The sequence below is a fragment of the Leptodactylus fuscus genome, chromosome 7 (genome assembly GCF_031893055.1).
Source record: "Leptodactylus fuscus isolate aLepFus1 chromosome 7, aLepFus1.hap2, whole genome shotgun sequence".
Lineage (NCBI taxonomy): Eukaryota > Metazoa > Chordata > Amphibia > Anura > Leptodactylidae > Leptodactylus > Leptodactylus fuscus.
Window position 1 is genome coordinate 74,473,949 of NC_134271.1, and position 24,265 is coordinate 74,498,213.

Consider the following 24,265-nt stretch of genomic DNA (forward strand, 5'->3'; position numbering starts at 1 on the left):
CTGCAAGAGACCTTAGGCTGTATGTACAAGAATACAGCTACTAAATACTACTGACCCAATGTATAAAAATATACCTACTATAAGGGGCAACACGGTGGCCCAGTGGTTAGCACTGCAGCACTGGAGTCCTGAGTTCAAATCCCACCAGGAACAACATCTGCAAGGAGTTTGTATGTTCTCCCCGTGTTTGCGTGGATTTCCTCCGATTCTACAAAGATATACTGATAGGGGGGGGGGAATGTACATTGTGATCCCCATATGGGGCTCACAATCTACATTAGAAAAAAAAATATACCTACTATAGTACTGTCCCTATATACAAGAATTGTATATGTAACTATTATAATAGTCATATAATTATAATACTGATCTCTTTGTACAAGAATATAATATTGCCCCCTATGTACAAGTAATATAACTATTATAATATCACCCCTATTATGCTAGAATATAGCTACTAAAAGTCTGCCCTCAGGTATTTATACTGCTCAGTATGACATACGAACAAGAATATAGCTACTACAATATTGCCCCTATACTGCAAGACTGTAACTACTAATATACTGCTCTTCTGTTCAAAAATGTAATACTATTTCCTATGTACAAAAATGTAACTACTATAACTCTTTACTACTATAGTACTGACTTATATGTAGAAGGATATAAACACTATTATACTGTGCATATGTGAAAGAATATAATAACAGATAGATAAGATAATAACTACTGTAACGTATATCTACTATAGAACTCCCTCTATAGACATAAATAGATAAGAGGAATGCCATATATTGCTGGGTTTGCTCTACATATACATAAATTGTACATATAAGGTGTATAAATATCTACACAAGAGAAGACGTGAGTTAAATTCTTATTATTGTACCCAGTAGCTAATGAAAAAAAGACACCCTGGCTTCTATCCACACCCAGGGAAACTTGGAGCCAATGAGGAGTCCTGGGTGGAATATTAACTGTGCTGCTCAAAACAAACAGACAGTCAGCATCTGGGCACATATAGGAGAAGCACTCATCTGCCCAGGGAAATTCCTCCTGAATCTGATACCGACTTCTACATAGAACACAGAGATGAGAACAAGATCTATCCTAACGTTAAGCAGACAACTGGCAAGATGTGTCCTCCATCCTGAAAGGAAACTACAAGTCAGACACTGCAGCCTTGCTACATGTTCCCTACAGCACAAGGATGCAAACTGTGAGTAACTTAGTATGTCATCAGATGACCACGGCTATAGGATTGAACCACTAACTGATATCTAAACCGCCATGGATGTATAATGATCACCTGCAGGATTTGAAATTGCCCACGGACTAAATACTTAGCAACCACTTGACATTGAATGATCAGAATTATTACATATCTTCAATAACCAACAAAGTGACTTAGATTTCTGATTATAGCTCAGACTAGGGGCAACTGGAGATTTTAAGGTTACCTCTCCCCTCACTTCCAAATCCAGTCCATTGTATATTGACCCTAAAAGATTTATTTAGTCCTAAACTAGTCATACATATTAGATTTTGCAAATATGGGATGTGACCATTCAATCAATGATGGGATCATTCATGTAAACAATCCCACCAACAACATTAACAACTAAACTACATGATCAGGGGATCTGCAGTTGGCCAATCTTGTCATTTTTAGAAAAAGTCACACAACAGCATTCTGCATACATATGTGAGACACTCCACTCGATATTTGAAAAAATACTAAATCTTTCTTAGTTCATGTTGTATAAAACAATTAAAATTACAAATGGCTGAGTGTTGTAGAAATATGTAGTCTGCAATACTGGAAAAAATCCAGAAAAAAATTATAATATGGTTACTTTATCCAGAGTCACAGCCTTGCTTTGGGCGATACGCATGTGGAATTTTCCTTGTCTTGTTCATCCAGATCTCCCAGCATTTGCTGGATTCTACTTAGGTTCTAAACCTATTATTATAGGGACAGGATTAGAAATAGTTTGTGCATGTTCACATATATCATTAAACATAAGTCCATGTATGAGAATCTCTGGATAAAGTATTATGTTATTTCAATATTATAATTTTTTTTCTGTAATTGGTACAAGATATTTCTACAGGACTAGGGTTTTTTTTTTATTATTTTAATTGTTTTTAACCTACACATAAGATGCTGCTAATAAAGATTTTGTATTATTTCTTATATCAGGTGGAGCATGTCATATATGTATGCAGTGTGCTCTTGTGTGCCTTTTTCTGCTGATTTTTACCATACATGAGATGAACCCCTATTTTGTTTTTATAATGTGATCCCTGCTATACCTATAACTTCAATCTTGTCATTTTTAGCCGACCTCTGCCTGAAAATATCTAACACATCTTCTTCAGGCATACAAATGTCTTCTGTCAGTGGGTATTTGTGTAATTTTCATTGCCATTAGTCAGCCGAAATGGACCATTTTGGCCAACAAAAGACTAAAGTGAATGATTGGTTTCTGTTTCATCATTTTCTGCTCTTTTTGGAATAAAAACAGTAACATTTTTAGTTCATGTAATTTGTGTAATTTCTTATACCCATACAGTCATTATTTATAATGAGTCAAGTCCCTAAACTCAAGGTGATTTCTAAGGTATACAATCCTACTAATATTATAAATGTAAAAGTTTGGATGTTTGTGTGTTTGTGTGTTTGATCACACAAAAGTGGCTGAACTGATTTGAATGAAATTTCGCACATAGTTTGTAACCTCGATTAATACTTAGGCTACTTTTTATCCCAGTAAATTAATTTATGTTCACATACTATATTGCACTGCTCTTGGCAACAGCTTATCTCAGTTAATTTGAGATTTCTGATAAAGCCAAGTCTGTTATCTCTCTATATAAACACACTTCTAACTCTGACTCCATTGTGTACATGTATTTGCATATTATTTGATCTGCTATAGGCAGTGCTGACACATTCTGGGTGGGAAAACATCTTTAATCCAAATTGGCAGCTTGCCCATTTTAAATATGCTGTGACAAAGAAAATCTAATTTGTCACAAAATTCTAAAACAACAAGAGCTATGAAGGTAGCCAGAAATCAACAGAATTCTCCTCAAGTGGAGCTGAGGGGGATCAACGACATCAACAACATACTCATTATATGGCATCCCAGCAAGCTGCTGAGATGCCGGAACAATCACAGGCATGGTGCGAGGAACAAGTTCAGTGGCAGTTCACCGGCAGGCCAGCTTAAGAGCTGCTGAAATGCCGGAGAAGGCGGATCATCGACACCAACAACATGCTCAATATATGACGTCCCAGCAAGCTGCTGAGATTCCGGAACAATCGCGGGCACAGCACGAGGAACGAGTTCATCAGCAGGCCAGCTTGACAGCTGCCGAAGTGCCAGCGCAGGCGGATCATCAACGGCAGAAATTCTCTAAATATAGGCGGATCATTGACACCAACAATATGCAGACAAAGTCGTGTGCAGAGGCTAGTCTTTCTATAAAATACATCACAATTTGTTCTCAGCATCCAGCAAGAATTAACAGGGTTTCAGAGAAGAGACATAATTAGAAGCTATTAGATCCCAGTGATAAAATCATTACTCTGACTAGCAACTGGTCACAAAATACTTTGTACTACATGTGATAACATCACATCATACATATAAGCATTGATCTGTGTGGATTTGCCATTTGCTTGTGACAGTCACTTCTAGCTATATAACCTACATGACTGCATGAAGGTTATGCTGCAGATTTTCTGCACTAGATTTCATGCAGAAAATTCACACATACTCCATGTATATATTTAGTCTTACGCTAATGGTTGCAGTTATAAATGACCAGCAGCTACCATTAGGCTACAAGCAGATGAAGACTACGTGCAGATTTCCGACATAAACATCCACAGCATTTTACATTATCATTGAAGTCAATGAGATTTTGAAAATTATAAAGTACACCTTGCAGATTTTTCCATATAAATTTTGACTTGAGCATTTCAATTTTCTGTTGCAGATCCATTGCGTATTTCATACAGATTTTTAAATTGACTTCAATGTAATAAAATCTGCTCTGAACTCCGCATCAAATCTACTTGTACATGTTCAATAATCCACAACAATTGGTGTGGATGCTCTGTGTGAATTGCCAGTTGCATACCTGATAATTTTTTTTTTTTTATTCAATGTTTTATTGATTTTTCATATTTGAAGCAAAGTACAGAAACTGGTATATATAAAATAAATACATAAAATGTATAACAATAATATGCATGGGGTAACACAGAAAGTCTGTAAACAGGGTTTAAAGTTAGTAAATCAGAATATTATACTGCAAGAGAGAAAAGTCATAAGGATTAGGGGAAACAAAGTGAGACCAATAACCTATCTGCAAGGTGGAAAATTGATTTGGCAAGCAGTACACAACAAATGGTAATATACATACTTTATAACGACAGGTTAATACAATGAAGTGAGTAAAGGAAGAGTACATTATTAGGAAAGTGTTGAAGGGAGATATGGAGGTAGGCACAGTAGGAAAAGGGATAGAGGGAGCTGAAGTAAGGGGTGGAGGAGACAACTGATTCACTGAGTGTGGTCGAGCCAGTGTGACCACGTTTTCCTGAATTTTTATTGTGTTCTGTTTTGTCAGCTAGAGAGTTCTTGGAAGCGGGCGAGTTGATTAACTTTGAAATCCCATAGTTGTTTCATGGTAATTTCATTTAAAAGCCAGATTTTGAGATGAGAGTCTTTGCTGCGGCAAGTAAATGGGCCACCAAGGTCGATTTTGAAAGTTTGTGCTGGGGTGTCAGCATTATGATGAAGAGTTATTTAGTGACTTGTTGAATAATTGACTGGACTTCCATCCAGAATGGTGGTAGTGTTGGACAGTGCCACCAGATGTGTGAGAGTGTTCCCTCATGGGGATGGCAATGTCAACAACTGGAAAAGCCAGAAGGGTGGGCAATACCACTATACCAACAATTTGTAGTAGTTTTCTTGAATATGTCCATTAAGAATGTCCATGTACTGAGAGGACAACTCTCCGTATCTTCCTTTGATAGGACAATGCCTAGTTCAGATTCCCATGATGATATGAAAGTTGGGTTGAAGAATTTGGCGGGGCTAACATACTTCTCTAATATATGGGAATTCTTCCTGAAGAGTGGGCTAGTAGAAGAGAGAGCTTTCTCAAAGGAAATGAAATGTCTTTGGAAGCCGTCTAGTTGGAGAAGCATATTTAAACAGTAGTCTAGGTGATTCATATAAAGAAATGATTGTGGAAAATCTCCGAGGAGAGGTGTCGCTTCGGAAGTTAAGGTAGGACCATTCTGAGTCAGGGCATTCAGAAACTGTAGGGTCCAAATCTTTTCCACAGATTTATATATGTGGAGAGGTTGGTAGACAGAATATCAGGTAGCAATTTTATTGGTGTCAGAGGGTGAAGTTTCCAGAGAGGTCATGAGATCACGCTATGTCTCACAGGCTCCTAGTAGAAGCTGGTACAATAGTTTGGATTGGTGACCCTTAGAGCTATAGAGCCAAAATGTTGACTGAAAGGAGGAACCAAAAGTTTCCAAAGTGATATTATAAATAAGTTTGTCAGGTCCAAGACCTAGGAGATCTATCCATCTAGCTAGCTGAATAAACTTGTAGTACATCTGGACATCAGGGAAGCCAATCCCTACAGCAGTTTACTTTTTCAGCAATAGAGACAATGGTAGTTTGGGTCTCTTACCGTGCCATAGGATCTTGGAGAAAACACTATGGATAGATTTCAAGAAAGTACGCAGCAAGTGGATATGCTGCATACCAATTGGTATAAGATCTTGGACATGATGTAAGTCTGCAAGAAGTTGCGTCTTCCGAACCAGGATAAGGGAAGTGAGTCATAGGAGGTTAGCAGACTGCAAATGTCCAACAGTATGGGGGAGAAATTTTTCTTGGTAAAAATCTTCCAGATTGGAGGTCAAATAAATTCCCAAGTACTTGAATGCATGAGAAGTCCATAAGAAGGCAGTGAGAGGTCGAATCCTCTCAATGTCTTGGTAAGGAAAGGTCATATTCAATACTTCCGATTTAGTGAAGTTCGCCTTGTATTCAGAGATTTCACCATAGAGAGTCAGTAAATCAGTTATTGCCTAGAGGCGAGTGTGAGGGTTAACTATTAGGAAGAGGACGTTGGCGGCGAAAGTGATGGAATTGAAGCAGTACTTTGTGTCTGGTTAAAAAAAAAAAAATGTTTTTTGCCGCGGAGAGCACAAAACACCGGCGCTCACAGCCGGACACGGAGACCGAGGCACAAGTGTGAACCCAGCGTAATCCTTACTGTGAACCTGCACTGACGGTAACTCTGGCTTCAAACAGATATATTTAATTTGTGAAAAAGGGACTGTCAGCCATATTTCTAGAACCAAACACTAAGCTGGGACCCTGCTGTAAGCGTTATAGTCATCTGTGATGCAGAGTCTCTGCCTCCCCATGAGACTTCTGTCCCTACTGTAATTATGTTTTGTATGAAGTCTATGGAGTTCATAGTTTGCCTGCAGCATTCCTATCTCAACCACTCCCTGGGTTAATAACAATTCATTAGATAAACATAAACACAATATACCTCACCTATTTTAACCGTGCAATAATCACACTAGTGTGTTGCCATAGGACTACATGAGAGTAGAGTATCTGATAAACACTGGATTCTACATTTCTGTTTTGTATATTTCTGATTTTCCCAGTCACATTTATCATACTCACGTACCTGTATTAATACGTTGGCTATGCGTGACCCAGTGCTCAACCATATTTATAAAACTTATACACAGAAATAGTGATGTATAACAGTGAAGAATAATAGTAAGATCACTCTGAACAAGCAGGAAGATGCTTCCTACACAACCTTCATATGGAGCATGGCCGCTGAGACTTACTGGTATCTGTGGTGCTTTGCATTTTGAATACATGCAAACATCGGACAACCACTGAAATTTCGGCATTAGTTTTACCTCTCTGGTCAGTCCTGAACGAGTAGAGAGCTTTCACAGGAAAGTTTTTAATGTCTCGCCCAGTGACTCATTTTGTAGGTTTTATGATTCATCGTGTTTACAGAATATTTCTGTTACTGAATGTTCCTTTTCATTAAAAAAAAAAAAAAAAAAAAAAAAAGAATGCTTTCAGTATCTTCAATGTGAATGCTTTCAGTATCTTAAAGAATAATGTCGGTATAAAAGCACCCCCCTCCCCATTAAGACTATATGATAGTGTTCATATTGTATTCTAATGAGAGAGCAGTGACGTAGCTTTTAGGCTAGGGCTACACAGTAATTTTAGCTGCAACTCCGATTGCATGACCAATTATCTCTGTGTTGCCCTTCAAGTCCTTCACTTATAAAAGTTAATGGAGTTGAACTGTGGCAGGCAACTGCAAGTTCTAGTTGCAAAATAATTGAGCAGTGTTCTGATGACTACAATCCATACTAGCTTTGAGCTGGCATAGAGTTCAGTGTAGGTTCATGGATTGCCTGAGAATACACCTAATTTATGAAGCTAGAGCCTCATTATAAATTCCGCTGGCACAAAACATATTAAGACATTGCAGTAAAGTAGTTATAGTCTTCTACACAGGTAGTATTATAAAAGTTATACACAACCACTTTTTGACCTTCTGGTGTTTTGCACCACCATCTCTCTGGCCTGTGGCCAGCTTCCACCTACATCAGAACCACTCGCTGAGGAAGTGACCTGGTATTCAATCCACATACAGAGGTTAAAGGGTGATAACCAGGGAAGATACTTAGATAATGCTCTTGGGAGTGACTCAAGGTCAAATCAGTTAGGTGGTACAGCAGGTCCACAAAAAGTTTCAAAAATATGGTGAGCACCAGCAATATCAATGTGATCCAAAGTTGGTAATACAGTCCAAAAGATGCTGCAGCAAACCAATAAATGCAGTGAAAAAGTAATGTTCATTAGCTTATGTAATACAATGTTTCAGTCCACAGTTTTCTGGAACCTTTTTGACTGCATTGCTCTGTGTAAATATGCTCAGTAATCAGACAACAAACAACCAAACACTTCTTTGTCAAATGATCAGATTTCTTATAGGGGCATAAACATAATTGTATGTCAGCAGCACATCTTTTTTCAAATGATCGTATTTATTATTTTCAACAATCACATAGGGTACAGAAGCAAAGAAGGGGAAGAAAGGAAAGGGGGTAGCTGGAAAATGTCGGGCCTTATGTGGAACACAGAGCAGTGATAAGGCACATCAAATAAAATAGCAAGTGTATATATGTTTATGGTTGAGTTCCAAGAGAAAATTTCAGTAGAAACTAGTTGATAATTGATAGGCCAGACCCCAAAACGCCTTCACCAGTGCCAGTCACAAGGCCAGATGAGCTTTGCTCAATTTGGGCATTCAAGTGATCACCACCAGAAACTCTACGGGAAATAAATGCTCCACTTACTGAAAACTAAATTAGAACCCACAATTCACTTACTGGAATATCTGAACCAGGAGGATGGTAATGAAAGTAAAGTCCGGTAGTGGTCTGTCAGAAGACACATCTGAGCCAGGAGAGAGTGATAATAATCTGATAACCAGCCAAAAGGTCGTATTCCAGGAGATCACGTCAGGACAAGAATCAGTAGACAAATTGTAAATGGTAACGAAAAGCCAATGGGTTGGTATTCCAGGAGGTTAGTATGAAGCACTGGTACAGAGAGAAACAGGTCTCAAAGCCAAACAGGAAAACAACATCTGGATGGGTGAAAGGAAGGAAGTTTAAATGGGCCCCCTCATCTGGTAACTGGACAAGACCAGAGAACCCTGACATTGCAGAAATTTCTCAGGTTGACACAGAAACCTTAAAGCAACAGCGGTGGAACTGATACTTCTCACAGTACATCAATGCACTGCCTACCCTGTGTTAGCAGGTTGGCAGTAACTGGGTCCGTGGAGCCATCTAACTATCTTCAAACAGGTATCTTCCATGGGATCCAAATGAGTAACGGGATTATGTGGGGAGGGAGAAGGCTGATAGGGAATGGATAGGAAGGGTAAAAGGAAGGAGAGAAAAAGGAGTGAGGAAGAAGGGGGAAAAAAACTTATTTAATAATTATATACAGTAGAAGATGAGGTTAATAGCACTGTCTTTATTTTTGCAGATTACTCCAAGCTATGTTGTACAGTGTCACTGGTAGAGAAGATCCTGGGTGTAGTTGTAGATCATAGCTTAAATAATATCATGCAAAGTCAATCAGCTGCTTCTAAGGCCAGTAGGATATTGTCATGTATGAAAAGAGGTATGGACTTTCAGGCCATATTATATTACCACCTTATAAATCATTGGTTCCCAGTTCAGTTCTGGGTACCAGTTCATAGAAAGGCAGACCTAGAGTTGGAAAAGGTACAATAGAGGGCCACAAAACTGATAAGGGTCATGAGGAGTTCAATTTCTTTAGTCTTTAGAAGAGACGTTTAAGATGAGGTATGATAAACCTTTATAACTATATAAATGGCCCATACAAGAAATATGGGGAAAAAGTCTAGAGAATAAAAGGCTTCTTCACTGTAAAGACTGTGAATCTGTGGAAAAGCCTATCCCAGGAGCTGGTCACAGCAGCAACAACTGACAACTTCAAAAATGGCTTAGATGCCTTTTTACAGCAAAGTAGCATTGATGCTTATGGAAATGTATAGAATACTTATTTCCTTCACTCTTTCAGTCATGCCCTTTCTGATCCCATCCCATTTGGTTGAACGTAATGGATATTTATCTTTTTTTCAACCACATTATGTAATGCCCCATTCACACAACCAAGTTTGCTTTCAATGTGGGGCTGAGTCTGCAGCAGAATGCAATTGGATGTCATTCAGAGAGACATTCGAGTGCATTCTGTGATGCATTCATCCCTATGGGGGCTTCCAATCCATTCTTTTCTGATGACACAGAGCAGGATAGAACCTGCTGTATAATTATCCGTGTCATTGGAATGGATCGGAAATCCCCATAGATGTTAATGCGCCATTGAATGCACTTGGATATCACTCTGTCATCTGAGAGCATTCCACTGCAAACTTGGTCTTGTGCATGGGGTCTAATTATGTAACTCAGCTCCCTCCAACACCAGTCTCCCCGGGTTCTCCCCATTTAGTGTGGAAGAGTTTGTGAAAGTATGGCAATGGAACTGTGGTTTTTGGAATTGGGATGCTATGTAGGGTTGAAGTGATTTAGCTACTCTATTTGCCAAAATCTTGTTAACCTTCTCTAACCACTGGTTAATTGAATGTGACTCAGAGGACTTCCAACAGGCTGAAATTACAGGCCTTCACCACAATACTGTCTCAGTAGTGAATGCAGTCTGTACTATGTGTGCGTAAGCCTTCATACATGATGTCCTATTAGCGTTTCTGCTGCTAATAATCATATTATGACTACAACTCATTCATGCTGTGAGCATGTACAGTAAGGAGCAGTGTGCCCCCCTCCCCTATCCATTGCTGTTACCCTTCTGCAAGGAGTAACCATACAACAGCAAACAAATAGCAGAGAAAAGCCCAAGTGGACATCATATAGGAGATCCAGGAACACTGGACTGTACATATAAGGAAGATGCATGCAGACTCACTCCATTCTAGCTTTACACAGGCATGACATAGGAAAAGAGCAATCTCTGAGCACAGTCCGGAAAGCTGCTTGCTGTTTGTGAATAATATCCTATCTGTAACCACACAAGCAGCCAAAAGTAGATACAAGTACACAGAAGACTGTTGTTCTTACATTGTAAACTGTGAGATGTGCAGAATGTTCAGTCCTTTGCACAGAGCAGTTTGCAGATGTGTGTGCAGGCTGTGAGGAAAATCAGCCCCTCCCACCTGCATTCACATTCGGGAAAAACACTGACCCCTCCAAACACAGTGATCTGTCTTGCTTCTATGGAGAGCAGTCTCTCGTAACAACAGTGAGTGAAAAGCAAATTAACTAAAAGGGAGACAACTTTAATTAAATGCACTATATTTTGGTCCAGAATCAAATGCTCTATGAAATGAGATCAAGTTAGTGATCATTAAAGGAGGATTTATGGGCTAGTACTAGGATCTTCTCCAGCTCTGCATTTGACATTGTTAAGTCCCTTTCCTACTTCAGTTCAAATGGAGGAATACAACTCAATGGAGGGACGAGAAGTTAGTATGTCAATGTGCACCAGGTGTAACCTGTCCAGGCACAGAGGGCTTCAAAGGGGGCAAGTGCACAACCAAACTCCACTTGCAGGGGAAGAGAGTTAAAAAAAAGTGTCTCAACTGCAGTGTGTGTGCCATCACCTCCTGTAATAAAACATTTATGGGCCTCCCAAAAGGTGCACGAATTAGTAACTGCACCCTTATTTGAAATAAAGACATTATCAAGTTGTCAGCAGCACATCTTATTTAAACAGAATTCGCGGCTGACAAATGCAAAGTGTATGGAGGCGAACAACTGTATTAAAGGGGCTCTATCACTGGGAAGAGTCATTTTTAACTAATCACATCCCTGCATAGGCTTTAGAAAGTCTATTCCACACCTACATTTAGTATGTAATTCGCCTCAGTGGTTTCTAAATAAGTCTGTTTCTATTCATATGCTAATGAGCAGCCAGCCAGCACAGGAAGTTCCCAGCAGCACTCGTCTCTGCTATTACCTCCTATGTGTGTGTGCAAACAGGAAGCTGAGTCAGCAGCAGCAGCCTGTGCTGTATACACCCATAGGAAACAATAGCAAAGAGGGTGCACAATGCATCGTGCATCAGTCTGATTAGCATATGAATAAAAACGGACTTATTCAAACACTACTGAGGCAATTTACATACAAAAGGTAGGTGTGGAATAGACTTTCTAAAGGCTATGCAAGGATGTGATTAGTTAAAAATGACTTATCCCAATGATAGAGCCCCTTTAATGATTGTTCTTCCCTATACAGTAGTAGCTGCAGTATGTAAATGGTAGTAAAGCACTTAGCGACTTTCTTTATCATCGATCAGCACTTTTTTTGGGAAGAATATTGGCTCAAGTAAGCAGACCATAACTGAACAATAAATGGCAACAATTTCTGATAATCATAAAGCTTCTATTTCATATTATTATTTAGGTGGAAATACTACTTTATAATAAAGTCATCATTGATGGCAGAAAAGTTCATGTGCATGGCCTTAAATATTCACCTATTCTCTGTTCCCTGGCGTTGAGCTGTTGCATGCTATTTGACCTGCAGAGTGCACAAACAACGGTATGAACCATAGCAGCAAGAAGATGTAATACAGCACTAATAAGGAATCATGCACAGTCTCCAAGTCTTTCAAGTTGTCTGTGTCTTGCAGACATTGTCCCATATTTACTAATAGCCTGAAAATTCACCAGTGGCTAAATTGCTAGATTATAAATCTGGCGTATCTTTAGACTGTGCAGGTTATGTTTATACCACCTTCTAGTTGTTTTACTTTTAGCCAGAATACCTTTACTCAATTGAAATGCATTTTCATATATTATGGCAGATTTAAGCCACACCCCTTTTTTCTGACAATCCACATGTCTAGCAAGTCAAATTTTTTTTAGCTCAAACTAGATGCACCACAATGCACCAAAGATGCATCATGTTTACAACAGTGTCTGGTTGCAACTAGGGTTGAGTGATCGGGATCGGAAAAGATCGGATCCCGATCGGCGATCAACTAAATTTCACAATCGCGATCGGGTTCCGGTCCCGCCTAAAAAAAAAAATCGGAAATGGAATTCCGATCCCGATCGCTCAATTTACCTGCACAGAAGTGCCGACGCTGCCTGTTGTTCTCGCTCCTCTTCTCTCTACTTCACATGCCTGCAGAGCGCCGTGCGCCCCGCCTCCCAGGCTAGTGTTACAGATGCTGGGAGAAGGCGGGGCTAGTGGCTTAGGAAAGTGTGGGCAGGTACTGGGAGGGGAGACGCCGCCCTGTACCCGCCCACACTCTCCTAAGCCACAACGGGGAGCAGCAGCAATTCTGTGCAGGTAAGTGGGAGGGACTAAGTAGCCAGGGGATTTTTAATCACTACACAATGTGGAGTCCAAAAATTGTACGCTTCAATTTTTGGACTTCATGCTGTGTAGTGAATAAAATCCGATCTTCGATCATTAAAAAAATCCCATTGACTTGCATTAGGATCGGAAATGGGATCGGGTTCAGATGGAATATGATCGGAAATCGGATTTTAAAAACGATCCTGAAATCTTAAGATCGGCTCAACCCTAGTTGCAACCACAATAGACAGAACTCAGGTTATCACAAACAGCACTCTGTGGGTGATCAAATGCATAGTTATGTTACTGTGTGCCCACCCCAAAGGACATATAGATATGGCTATTACATTCTTTAGTGAATAAGTATATCTACATTTCCCTAATAGATCAGTGACAGCTAGAATCTGCAGCGGTGTAAAAGAAAATATGATTTCTGTTATATACACAGCTCGTCTGTTTCCTCTCCCTGCCCCCAAACTCTTTTTTTTTTACATCTGTAGCAAGATTGCATTTAGAATTATTTTTGTCTACAGCCCCGCTGGGCACAATGGTAGAATGCGGATCTGGGTGTGGTTCCAAAATGTTCTTGGCATCTACTCTGCTGTAACTCACAGGGCACTATGAACATCATGTACTGGATGGAAGAGGAGGGGAATGGGAGCTGCTTCACTGAAATACACAAGTGCCTGGGAGATAGTTTTATTGTTGCTAAAATGTTATTAATCTACTTTTATTATAACAGCAGATACCTTTTTTCTTCTTACTGATACATCACAGTTTGAAACTTATTAGAAAGGGAAGCTGTCGTGTGTTTTATGAACCCCTTCCAGGCCCTAGCAGGTGAAGCATCATTTTATGACTTTGACTGTTATGTCCTTATATTACTTGACTAATGCAACAAAGTGAAGTTAGAACTGTTTTTCACCACATGCAAATGAACTGTGACTGGTCATGGTGAGTGGGAATACAGTCCACCTAGTTATGCAATCAGCTCATATTCCTGAGTCTGTGATTCCTCCAGGACTGTAAAATCGCATGCAGATGCCATTGTATCTGTTTCTTTATGTACTGTTGATGGCTTCAGGAGGATTGGAACCTGGCTCACTGCTCATTGGAAAGGAAAGAAGCAGAGAAGTTTTGAACTGAGCAGTACAGTGCAGTGCACAGGAGTCACAGAGTAACATGTCAATCCAGGTGTGACCAGCCGCCATGACTGCATGACTAGGTGGACTGGATCTCTGCCCCTGTGACTAGTTACTGTTAATTTGCACATGGCAAAAAAAACTTTAAAATTTCACTTTACAATCGATCAGGTAATTCAGCTGGAAGTTGTTTGGGGTGCATAAAACATGTGACAGGTTCCCTTTAAACTACTCAGATTATTACACTTGTAGACAATTCTTGAGGTAATTTGTTATGTATATATCCACATTTCCTCTGTATATTTATGTGTTTTAACTATAATTAATAATACATATAGATATGTTATGTACTTTGAATTATGTACATTTTTACTTGTGGATTTCTTGTTGTTTTATTGGGGTTGCCCTCAGATAGTAAGGTCAGATAGATATGTCAGAGTCACCTGAATCAAATGGTGTTTTCGCATTGTTAGTTGCCAAGATATTGATGTTTTTGTCAACATGCAAATTAGTTCTTTGGACCAATGAGGGCATTGCCACTTACTACTTTGAAACAATGACCTCCAAGGAGCTCATTTGAATGTTGACAAAAGAATGGCGATATCTCGACAATGGAGGTAATGATTTATCTGCATGGCTGGGGTGATATGCTGGATTCTGGTGACAGACTCCCTTTCACATGTTTGACATCTCAAGAGTAGAACCCTCTTTCTCAATTAACACAATAACTACAGCAAGATTATTATTATTATCATTATCATCATCACCATTATGTATTATACACATTTATTATTATTATTATATACATATATGAAAAAGTGCCATACAGCATTGTGTCCAATTAACAATACCATACATTAACTAAATATCACTGCCATACAGATGTCTAAAGAAAAATACAGAAGCAGTACCTCCATCAGGGTCACACTGTCAGGATCTGAGTTATTTATAAAAAGGCTGTGTGTTTTTTGGTGGTGTTCGCCTGGGGACTTGAGCAGGTGTCCTGAGGTTCTCTGGTTGGTTCTCTTTGCTACTGAGCTGTTTGGTTAGTGGTTGGGTATTTGCCACATTGTCTACTTGAGCTTGCTTTGTGTCTCAGTGGATGTGAGCTTGAGGTGTGTCTAATTGTCGTCAACCTATGGCCTAGTTCACACGGGGATTCCACGTGTCATATTCCGTTGCGGCTGCCGCGACGGGATGCCTAGTCCAGAGGGTGCTGTCGCGAGGCGGACACCACGGCTGATTCAGCCACGGAATCTGCCTGAAGAAAGGGCAGCTCGTTTCTTTTTTAATAAGAACGCTAGCGGTCTACATAGACCTCTATTCTGAGGAGGCGGATTATGACGTAGATTCCGTGCCAAAATTCGCCCCCTCTTGCCCCGTGTGAACGAGCCTTATCAGGTCTTTCCGGGGTCTGTATCAGGCTGACTGCTGGCTTCAGTCCTTGCTGGTTTTTGTGGTTACCAGCTAGGATTCTTGGCCCAGTCTAGAAGGAGAGTTTAGTTGAAGTTGTACGGTTTCTGGAGCTGAATTGGAAGTGGTGTGAGTTTTGTTCTGTGTGACAGTCTGTTTTACCCTCATACATTCCTACTCAACCCCTGTCCTGCATTTCTTGCTGCCTGTCACTGTCTGGTATTAGTGAGTTTCTGTTTTGGGTTTCAGGTTTGTTTTGCCCCTGTCCTGTTATACCTTTCCTCACTACTCCACTCTTCCTCTCCTCAATTCCTGTTGTGTGTTTAGTGGTTGTGCTGCGCCTGTTAGTTCTCCAGCATGTCCCATCCTAGTTGGTACTGTTTGCAGCTGCACTTATCCTTTCGCTAGGAGGTGACTGCCTTTAGTTTACCAGTCCCTAGCCTCTTTCAGCTCTTATCCTACCTGTCTGTTAGGACTTCGTGTTTAGAGAGCCTGTAGTTGTCGGGGCCGAGCTTAGCTAGGGAACATCTGACCAACACCCTCAGGCAGGGCCTAGTCAGCCATCGTAGCGCTAGGGATAGCTTACCTACCCTGTTTCCCTAGTAGTGCTAGTATCATTCAGTACCACGGTTGTTGCAAGCATAGGTTGGATGACAGGAGTGGAGAGCAGGGAGTAAAATATCAGCTGCTACATGTTGAAATAAAAAAATCAGTAGCTCTGTGGCAAAAGAGTAGGTGAGTAAAAATAACGAACTGTTATATTCCCCTCTCCTGGGCATCAAGTGGTCCCTTGGTCACATGGCCCAATCACAGGCCCCAGCAGTGACCCCAGACGGTAGCCTGACAATAACATTGAATGCCGCAAAGATGTCTAGGTGCGATGAGACAAGGTGAGTATAATTTTTTTTATTTATTTTACCCTACCCCCTGGGCTGAGGAGACCCCAGAATATAATAGTGCTTTGTGGGTGATGAACTGAAAAGGTTTTAAGTTTGGTCCAAGCATGAAACTTTTGGAAAACTCAGATCAAATCTAAGACTGACATATCATTGTGAAGGGGCCAAAAAGGGGGCAGTATACTGTGTGGGGGTCAAAAAATAAGAGAGCAATATACTGAGTAGGGGCCTACAAATGGACAATATACTGTGTGGGAGTCGGTGAAGAGGGAAATATACTGTGTGGGAACTAGTAAAGAGTACAATTTGGGGCTCAGTAAAGGGGACAATATAATGTGAGGGGAAGAGTAAAGTAGCAAACCAATTTTGTCCCCCCAAAAGAAAATATTAAAATTTAACTTTTATTGATAAACTAAAATTGCTCTAAAATTCAGTGTATTCCCTAGAAAAGAGAGCACCAAACCCAAAATACACCTCAATAGTGCTAACTGGCAAAGTACCCCAATTGTAGTTTTAGAGTCTCAGTACTAAACCATAAAAAGCGCTACGGGGTTACTACTGCTGCTAAAGATAACCAGCAGCTCTTAAACACCTTTTGACAGCAGTCAGGACACCTAGTCCATGGGAAATTGCCTCAAATAGTTATTTAAAGACAACACTCCCTTTCTGTTGTTCTGCTGTCCCTAGGTTCAAAGGGCACCTGACCGGTAAATGGAGTTGCTGACTCGATAATTAACAGCTATTCACTCCTAACGGTACAAGAAGTCTAGTCTCTACGCGTTTCGTTTCCTACAAAACTCATCAGGAGACTTCACGATCCCTGCCTATTAAGTTCAGGTTCAAGTTCTAACACCTAGATATCGGTGTGCGGTCATAACCGCAGTTCGTGGGACCCTTGTGGTGGGTGCCGCTACTTTCATAAACTTATGGTCAGACCTTATGAAAGTAGCGGCACCCACCACAAGGGTCCCGCGAACTGCGGTTATGACCGCACACCGATATCTAGGTGTTAGAACTTGAACCTGAACTTAATAGGCAGGGATCGTGAAGTCTCCTGATGAGTTTTGTAGGAAACTAAACGCGTAGAGACTAGACTTCTTGTACCGTTAGGAGTGAATAGCTGTTAATTATCGAGTCAGCAACTCCATTTACCGGTCAGGTGCCCTTTGAACCTAGGGACAGCAGAACAACAGAAAGGGAGTGTTGTCTTTAAATAACTATTTGAGGCAATTTCCCTTGGACTAGGTGTCCTGACTGCTGTCAAAAGGTGTTTAAGAGCTGCTGGTTATCTTTAGCAGCAGTAGTAACCCCATAGCGCTTTTTATGGTTTAGTACTGAGACTCTAAAACTACAATTGGGGTACTTTGCCAGTTAGCACTATTGAGGTGTATTTTGGGTTTGGTGCTCTCTTTTATAGGGAATACACTGAATTTTTGAGCAATTTTAGTTTATCAATAAAAGTTAAATTTTAATATTTTCTTTTGGGGGGACAAAATTGGTTTGGTACATATAATAGTCACCTCTGATCCTTGAAAGTGAAGAGTAAAGTAGGCATTATACTGTGTGGGGACTAGTAAATGGGCACTTTACTATTTGAAGTTTAGTAAAGGGGGCGTTATACTGTGGGGGACAAAAAAGGGGTTAATACTCTGTGGGGACCTGTAAAGAGGGCGTTATACATTGTACTGCATAATGGCCCTCTACTTTGTAGTGTATAATGTGTTAGGCCTCCTCATACCTTTTGATTGTGGAATAATAGCTCCATTTTGAATTAAAAAAAATATTTTTTTTGCAGTATCCTAATTAGTTGCAAATGCAATAAGTATGTTTGCTAGTTTGTTGAGGCCACAGTTTCACCCCTGCCTTTCTGCCCTTAAACCCAACCAGTGCTGCCCCCTGTACTGTTGACAGACAATTCTTTCTCTTCCCAGCATCTGAAGCCAGGCACTAGTGAGTACCTTTCACTGCACATGTGTAGTAAAGTTCCTAGAGGCAGATAGCAGGGAAATTATACTGCATTTACCTTGTGACAGATTCCCCTGTACTGTGAGACGGGGCATTCCTTACTGCCCAGTGATGACGCTGAGCAGTGAGAAACGCCCCCTCCCCTACTCCTGATAGTACTCGTCTACAGACGAGTACTAGGGGGTGTTCCTCACCGCTCAGCGTCATCGCTGGGCGGTAAGGAATGCCCCGTCTCACAATACAGCGCAATAGACGCTACTGTGAGGAAGGGTGTTCCTGACTGAATGTCAGAAATGCCCTTCTGTCAGGGAAGAGCTACGGTACCGGCATTGATAGCTCTTCACCAGGGGCACAGAACAGGAAAACCGACAGTGCGCTGAATTCGGCTTTTTTTTTTTTTTTTTTTTTTTTTATGTAGATTGTGAGCCCCACATAGAGCTCACAATGTACATTTTTCTCTATCAGTATGTCTTTTTTTTGGAATATGGGATGGAAATCCATGCAAACACGGGGAGAACATACAAACTCCTTGCAGATGGCTTTTTGCCCATGGCGGGATTTGAACACCAAGACTCCAGCGCTGCAAGGCTGCAGTGCTAACCACTGAGCCACCGTGTGGCCCCCAAGTCGGCTTTCTCGCGGGGTATTTCACCACATGCGCCCCAGGAGGTGAAAGGTCCTCTTTATAGAACCCCAAAGGGTATAGCCAGTAACTATGGATCCCTAAAGAGATTTGATGGGCCCCAAAGCCCATTCTGCTATACTGTTTCTTATATCTATGAGGTCACTTGGTGGCACCATTAGGAAAAGGATCTCTCACTCAATTTTGAAGAGTATAATGACACGTTTATTTGGGACATGGGACAGTAGGTCACGTACAGTAATAATGAGGTCCATGAGGCACCATGCACCCCAATGGACTGCTCAAATATTATCAACACAGGGTGAGCAAATAACAGCTCCATATATAGAGTGCTGTGATAATTTGGTAATAAAATATCGGCTCATACAGATGATAGGCGGTATATGTTATAAAATACATAGATAGCTGATGGCCACCAGAGCAGTAGTTGCTCATGTGTAGTTGCTCTCTTTTCTTGCTGATCAAGTGTGGTCCTGAGCAGAGGAACGGCTGCAATGGTGTCCTAATAAAACATATAAAGAGGTTGTCTTGACAGAACCAGTTATAACTCTTAGGAAAATGTCAATTTTGTCCCATCAGCATCTAGACTGTCTCTAGTGTTTAGAGGCTAATGCTGCTTAGTGAATAATCTAGTACAATGTAACTAACAGAATTTCACCATTTATGTGTGTGAGAGCGCATTGTTAGGATGTATGACATCAGTAATAAATAGTTTATGTTAATGAAGGTACAGTGTTATGCTTCCCTCTACTGGTGGAATTATAAATTGCATGAAAATAATTTTTTAAAAAAGCATATGCGTATAGTGCTGTTATGTCACATCTGGATGACCCCTATTTCTCCACATGATCAAATATGGGTGAGAAGGGGTAATATGTCTTATTAGAGACACCAAGGAGGCTTATTTTCATATTAATGCAGGACATACATGGTCTAAGAAATGCCTGTATATCTCATGGTGGTTTCTCCCTAATAACCACTACAGTAATAAAACTAGTGATGTGTATATTTAGTTATAAATAACTTTGCATCAATGAATAGTAAAGGTGAATATAAGAAGCTTTGTAATATATCTTATTAAAGGGCTCTTTTCATTTCAGGCGTTCAGCTGCGCTCTTTTGTCATCTCCACTTCACTTCATAGTATTCCGCTGATAGCAGCACAGTGCTCATGCTTGTTGTAAATGGCACAGTTGTCTACGGATTTACAACCAGACAACAAGCTGTAAAGAAAGATTTAGCTGTAACTGATAAATGAGGCGAGATAGATAAAGCAATGTATTGGGTAAAACACTTTGGTTAGCTTATGTTACAAGTCTGAGTATGAGCTTTGGGTTGAGAATACCCCTTTAAATAAATATGTTTCCTTCCTTTCACTTTTCAGGCTTGATTACTTTATACATATGAGTCTATGGTGAGGGGAGTCAGATTGTTGGAGAAGACATACACAGAAGTACTATAGGTACACTCCGTTACACTGTGACAGAGAGCTCTTATGACACTGCTGTACCTTCCACATAAGACACTTCTCTGCACAGAATGAGGCAATAAATCAATTATCATCTGGAAACGGTCTCCTCTTCCCTCTCCATAGAGTTCTGTCTTTGAGCTGGATACAGGGATGGGATCCTATATAAACAAACAGTCTGATGAAAGGTAAAGAGAAGGAAGACAGCCTAAGAAGTGGGAAAGGAAACAAAGATATTATTATTATTATTATTAATAATACATTTTATTTATATTGCGCCACCATATCCCGCAGCACTGTACAATTTGTAGGGTTCAAATACAGACAGAAAGATACATTACAAAGAACGTCATTTCACACAATGGGACTGAGGGCCCTGCTCGCAAGAGCTTACAATGTATGAGGCAGAGGGGGTGACACAAGAAGTAGCAGGGGTGGCATTGCTTATACAGAGGTCAGACAATGTTGTAATAGAGGTGACTGTCATTACACAACCGTAAAACTTTATGAGCCGTCTCCTGTCGTGTCCTTTAACATGTGGATGGAGCTTGGACATATAAAGTTAGCCTGAAATGGCATCATATCATGTGGGGTAATGTGGGAGCAGGGACAGAGGAGGGTTAAATTTTGGGGATTCTAATTATAGTATGGAAGGGTTTACATTAAGAATTGTGATAGGGCTGTCTGAAAAGATGTGTCTTTAGTTTGCGTTTGAAATTGTAGAAATTGGGAGTTAATCTGATTGTCCGGGGTAGAGCATTCCAGAGAAGTGGTGCAACTCAGGAGAAGTCTTGTATACGAGCGTGGGAAGTTCTGATAATAGAGGATGTAAGTGTTAGGTCATTGAGAGAACGGAGAACACAGGTTGGGCATTAGACAGAGATGAGGGAGGAAATGTAGAGAGGTGCAGCATTGTGGAGAGCCTTGTGGATGAGAGTGATAACTTTATATTTTATTCTATATTGAATAGGCAGCCAATGTAGTGACTGGCACAGACCCGAGGCATCGCTGTAGCGTCTAGACTGATAGATGAGCCTGGCCGCTGCATTCAGAATAGATTGTAGAGGGGAGAGTTTAGTGAGGGGAAGACCGATTAGTAAGGAGTTACAGTAGTCAAGGCGAGAATGAATCAGAGAGACAATAAGTGTCTTTAATATATCTCTGGTAAGGAAAGGGCATATTCTGGAGATGTTTTTGAGGTGGAGGTGACATGAGCGTGCGAGTGATTCAATATGAGGGGTGAAGGAGATATTAGAAAGTTTCGTATATTTAAATGCACTATTCATGTATGATAAGTTAATACTGGAAGAAGGCTTTAAAGGCTATTACAGTGAAAAATTGAGTGAAAACAACTACATTAATAATAACAATCTCTAAAAACTAAAAGTAATCTGGGTGTAATGGTGGAGGAAGATGAAGAAACGGCCAAGCTATTAAATTTGTCTTATCTTTTAAGGGATTCTGCCAGCAGTAAATTGGTTTTAAACCTAATCCTAGTACTTTTTAGAGGTGAGTCTACACTTTCCAATATGTATCTGTTATTCAGCTGTGGAGCTTCATATTCATGTAAAGAGCCATTTTATTCATATGGAAATGAGGGAAATGTGCTTTGCCCTGGAATCTAGACCTAATGCAAAAAGCCAGGCAAGCTAAGACATACCCTGAAAACACTTTTCTCTGCATTTCTATGTGAAAAATGTAAATTTACATGAAAATGGGACTCTAAGGCTGAATAACAGGGACGTATTGGGAAACTATAGAATTACCCAGGGACATAACTACTGCCATAACGACTGCTATTGGACCTGTGACGCTAGGGGAACCACGCCGCCAAATTGGCCATCAACTACAGGATTACACCAGCAGGCAACAGACAATTTTCACTTACCTAAACCCCACTCTTGTCCACCTCCGCTTAGGCCTCCAGGTGGCGCTGCATATCATGTCCCAGACATTGCATCCTGACACATCAGGGCACCATATGCAGTGTCCCCTGAAAGCCTAAGCTGTAAATCAACTGTTACCTGCAGGAGTAATCCAGGAAGTAGCAATCTAAAGTACCTTTGGGGGAGTACTATGTAGTGTGGAGGCTTATAACAGGGCCCCTCCTGTATGGGGGCCTATAACATGGGCCCATCTGGTATGGAGCCTATAGCAGGGACCCTTACTGTATGGGTGCCTGTAAAATGAGCCCATACTCTGTGGGAGTCTGTAATGGGGGGCCTTTTCTGTATGGGGCCTGTAATATCAGCACTATATAGCAGCATTATAATGTAAAAAGAAAAATTACAGAGTTGGTGCGAAAGGGCAAATGATTGGCATGAAATACAACCATAGGCCACAATTCCAACACATTTAATTTTCTTTTAGCAGGAGAAAGTTTTTTTCAATTGTTTGTTGGTCACAATGACCAAAATCACCCCCTTTTCAGCCAGCTAAAGGTTAATGTGTATAGCTACACCAACTCCACTAAAACCATGCTGATTTTTTTGAAAATGGTTGTGTTGAAAAAAATTGCTAGTTTTAATGTAAAATTCTTGCTCTGTAACTACTTTGTTACTGTTTTGCTCTTAAAAATCTAAATTTTAATTTATTATTTTGTTAGTATTTTGCAAATCCACCTTTTGCTTCCAATACTGTCTGAATCCTTTTGGGCATGCTCACGATCAGATTGACACATGTCTCAAATGAAATCTGATCTCAGGTCTCTTCTACACATTCCTAATGTTGGTGCATAATGGTTGACTCACTTGGGTATGAATACAGCTTTTTCTTCAACTCTACCAAGTGTTCAATTGGGTTGAGGTCAGGAGACAGTGGGGGCCAATCCAGCACTTCTACTTCATTGTCATTGTCAATTTCTTTGCTAATCTCGACATATACTTCAGTTCATTCTCCTGCTGGAAAACTATTTCCTCCTTTTCATACCCATAGTATTTGAGTGTACTAAGTAATTTGTCTTGTAGGTTACTCACATATAACTCAGTATAGAGACCACCATCGATCTTGGTCAAGTGTCCAACACCTTTGGCGGTGAAACAACCCCATATCATGCGACTTCCTACACCAAACTTGACCGTTCCTTCAATTTCTTAATTACCCCCCTTGCTTCTTCCAAACCCATTTGCACCCATCAGAGCCTAGTCTATTTTTTATGTCTCGTTGCTCCAAATCACCCATTTCCGATTTCTACTGTCCATTTTTCGTATTTTATTGCAAACTTGAATCATAAGGTGCACTAGAGGTATTATTGTTATATTATATATTTTATGGGGGTAGCAGCATGATGGGGGCTTTTGTGTAGGTGAGGACAATGAGGGTTTCGTGCCTGTAAAAGTGCAGCACTAAAGATGTCTATGTTACAAACTGAACAGAGACAAGTCACAGCTGTAAGGTCTTGGCAGTCCAGATGGAAGAGACAGGAAAGTTGAATGATTACAGTCAGAGACATCACCTGTAAGTAACTAAATGTTTTATCTGCTGTATTCACCTAAATTGTCTGCAGTGCCTTGTGCAGAGCCTCTTCTTACTTTCCTCCTTCCTCTCTTACTCCTTCCCATACACCCCCTCCCTGTCTCTCTAACTATCCAGCTCACAACTACTGGCCCTTCCCTACTTACTCAGCTCAACCGCTGACCCCATTATATACTTACCTCTTCCTTCCACTCTTCCTCCTGCGGGACAACCATCCTTCAAAATTCAATGTATGCACAAGTCAGCT

At 40.5% G+C, this 24,265-nt stretch overlaps 1 protein-coding gene across 1 annotated transcript in view; it reads left to right on the forward strand.

Annotated features, from left to right (window-relative positions):
* The first annotated feature begins 1,013 nt into the window (after positions 1-1,013).
* CA5A (carbonic anhydrase 5A) overlaps positions 1,014-24,265 on the forward strand; it is a 39,749-nt gene continuing 16,497 nt past the window's right edge. Inside the window, exon 1 of the mRNA XM_075282135.1 lies at positions 1,014-1,216. Within this exon, the coding sequence (XP_075138236.1) occupies positions 1,090-1,216 (127 nt within the window). The 5' untranslated portion in view covers positions 1,014-1,089. The remainder of the gene's footprint in view (positions 1,217-24,265) is intronic.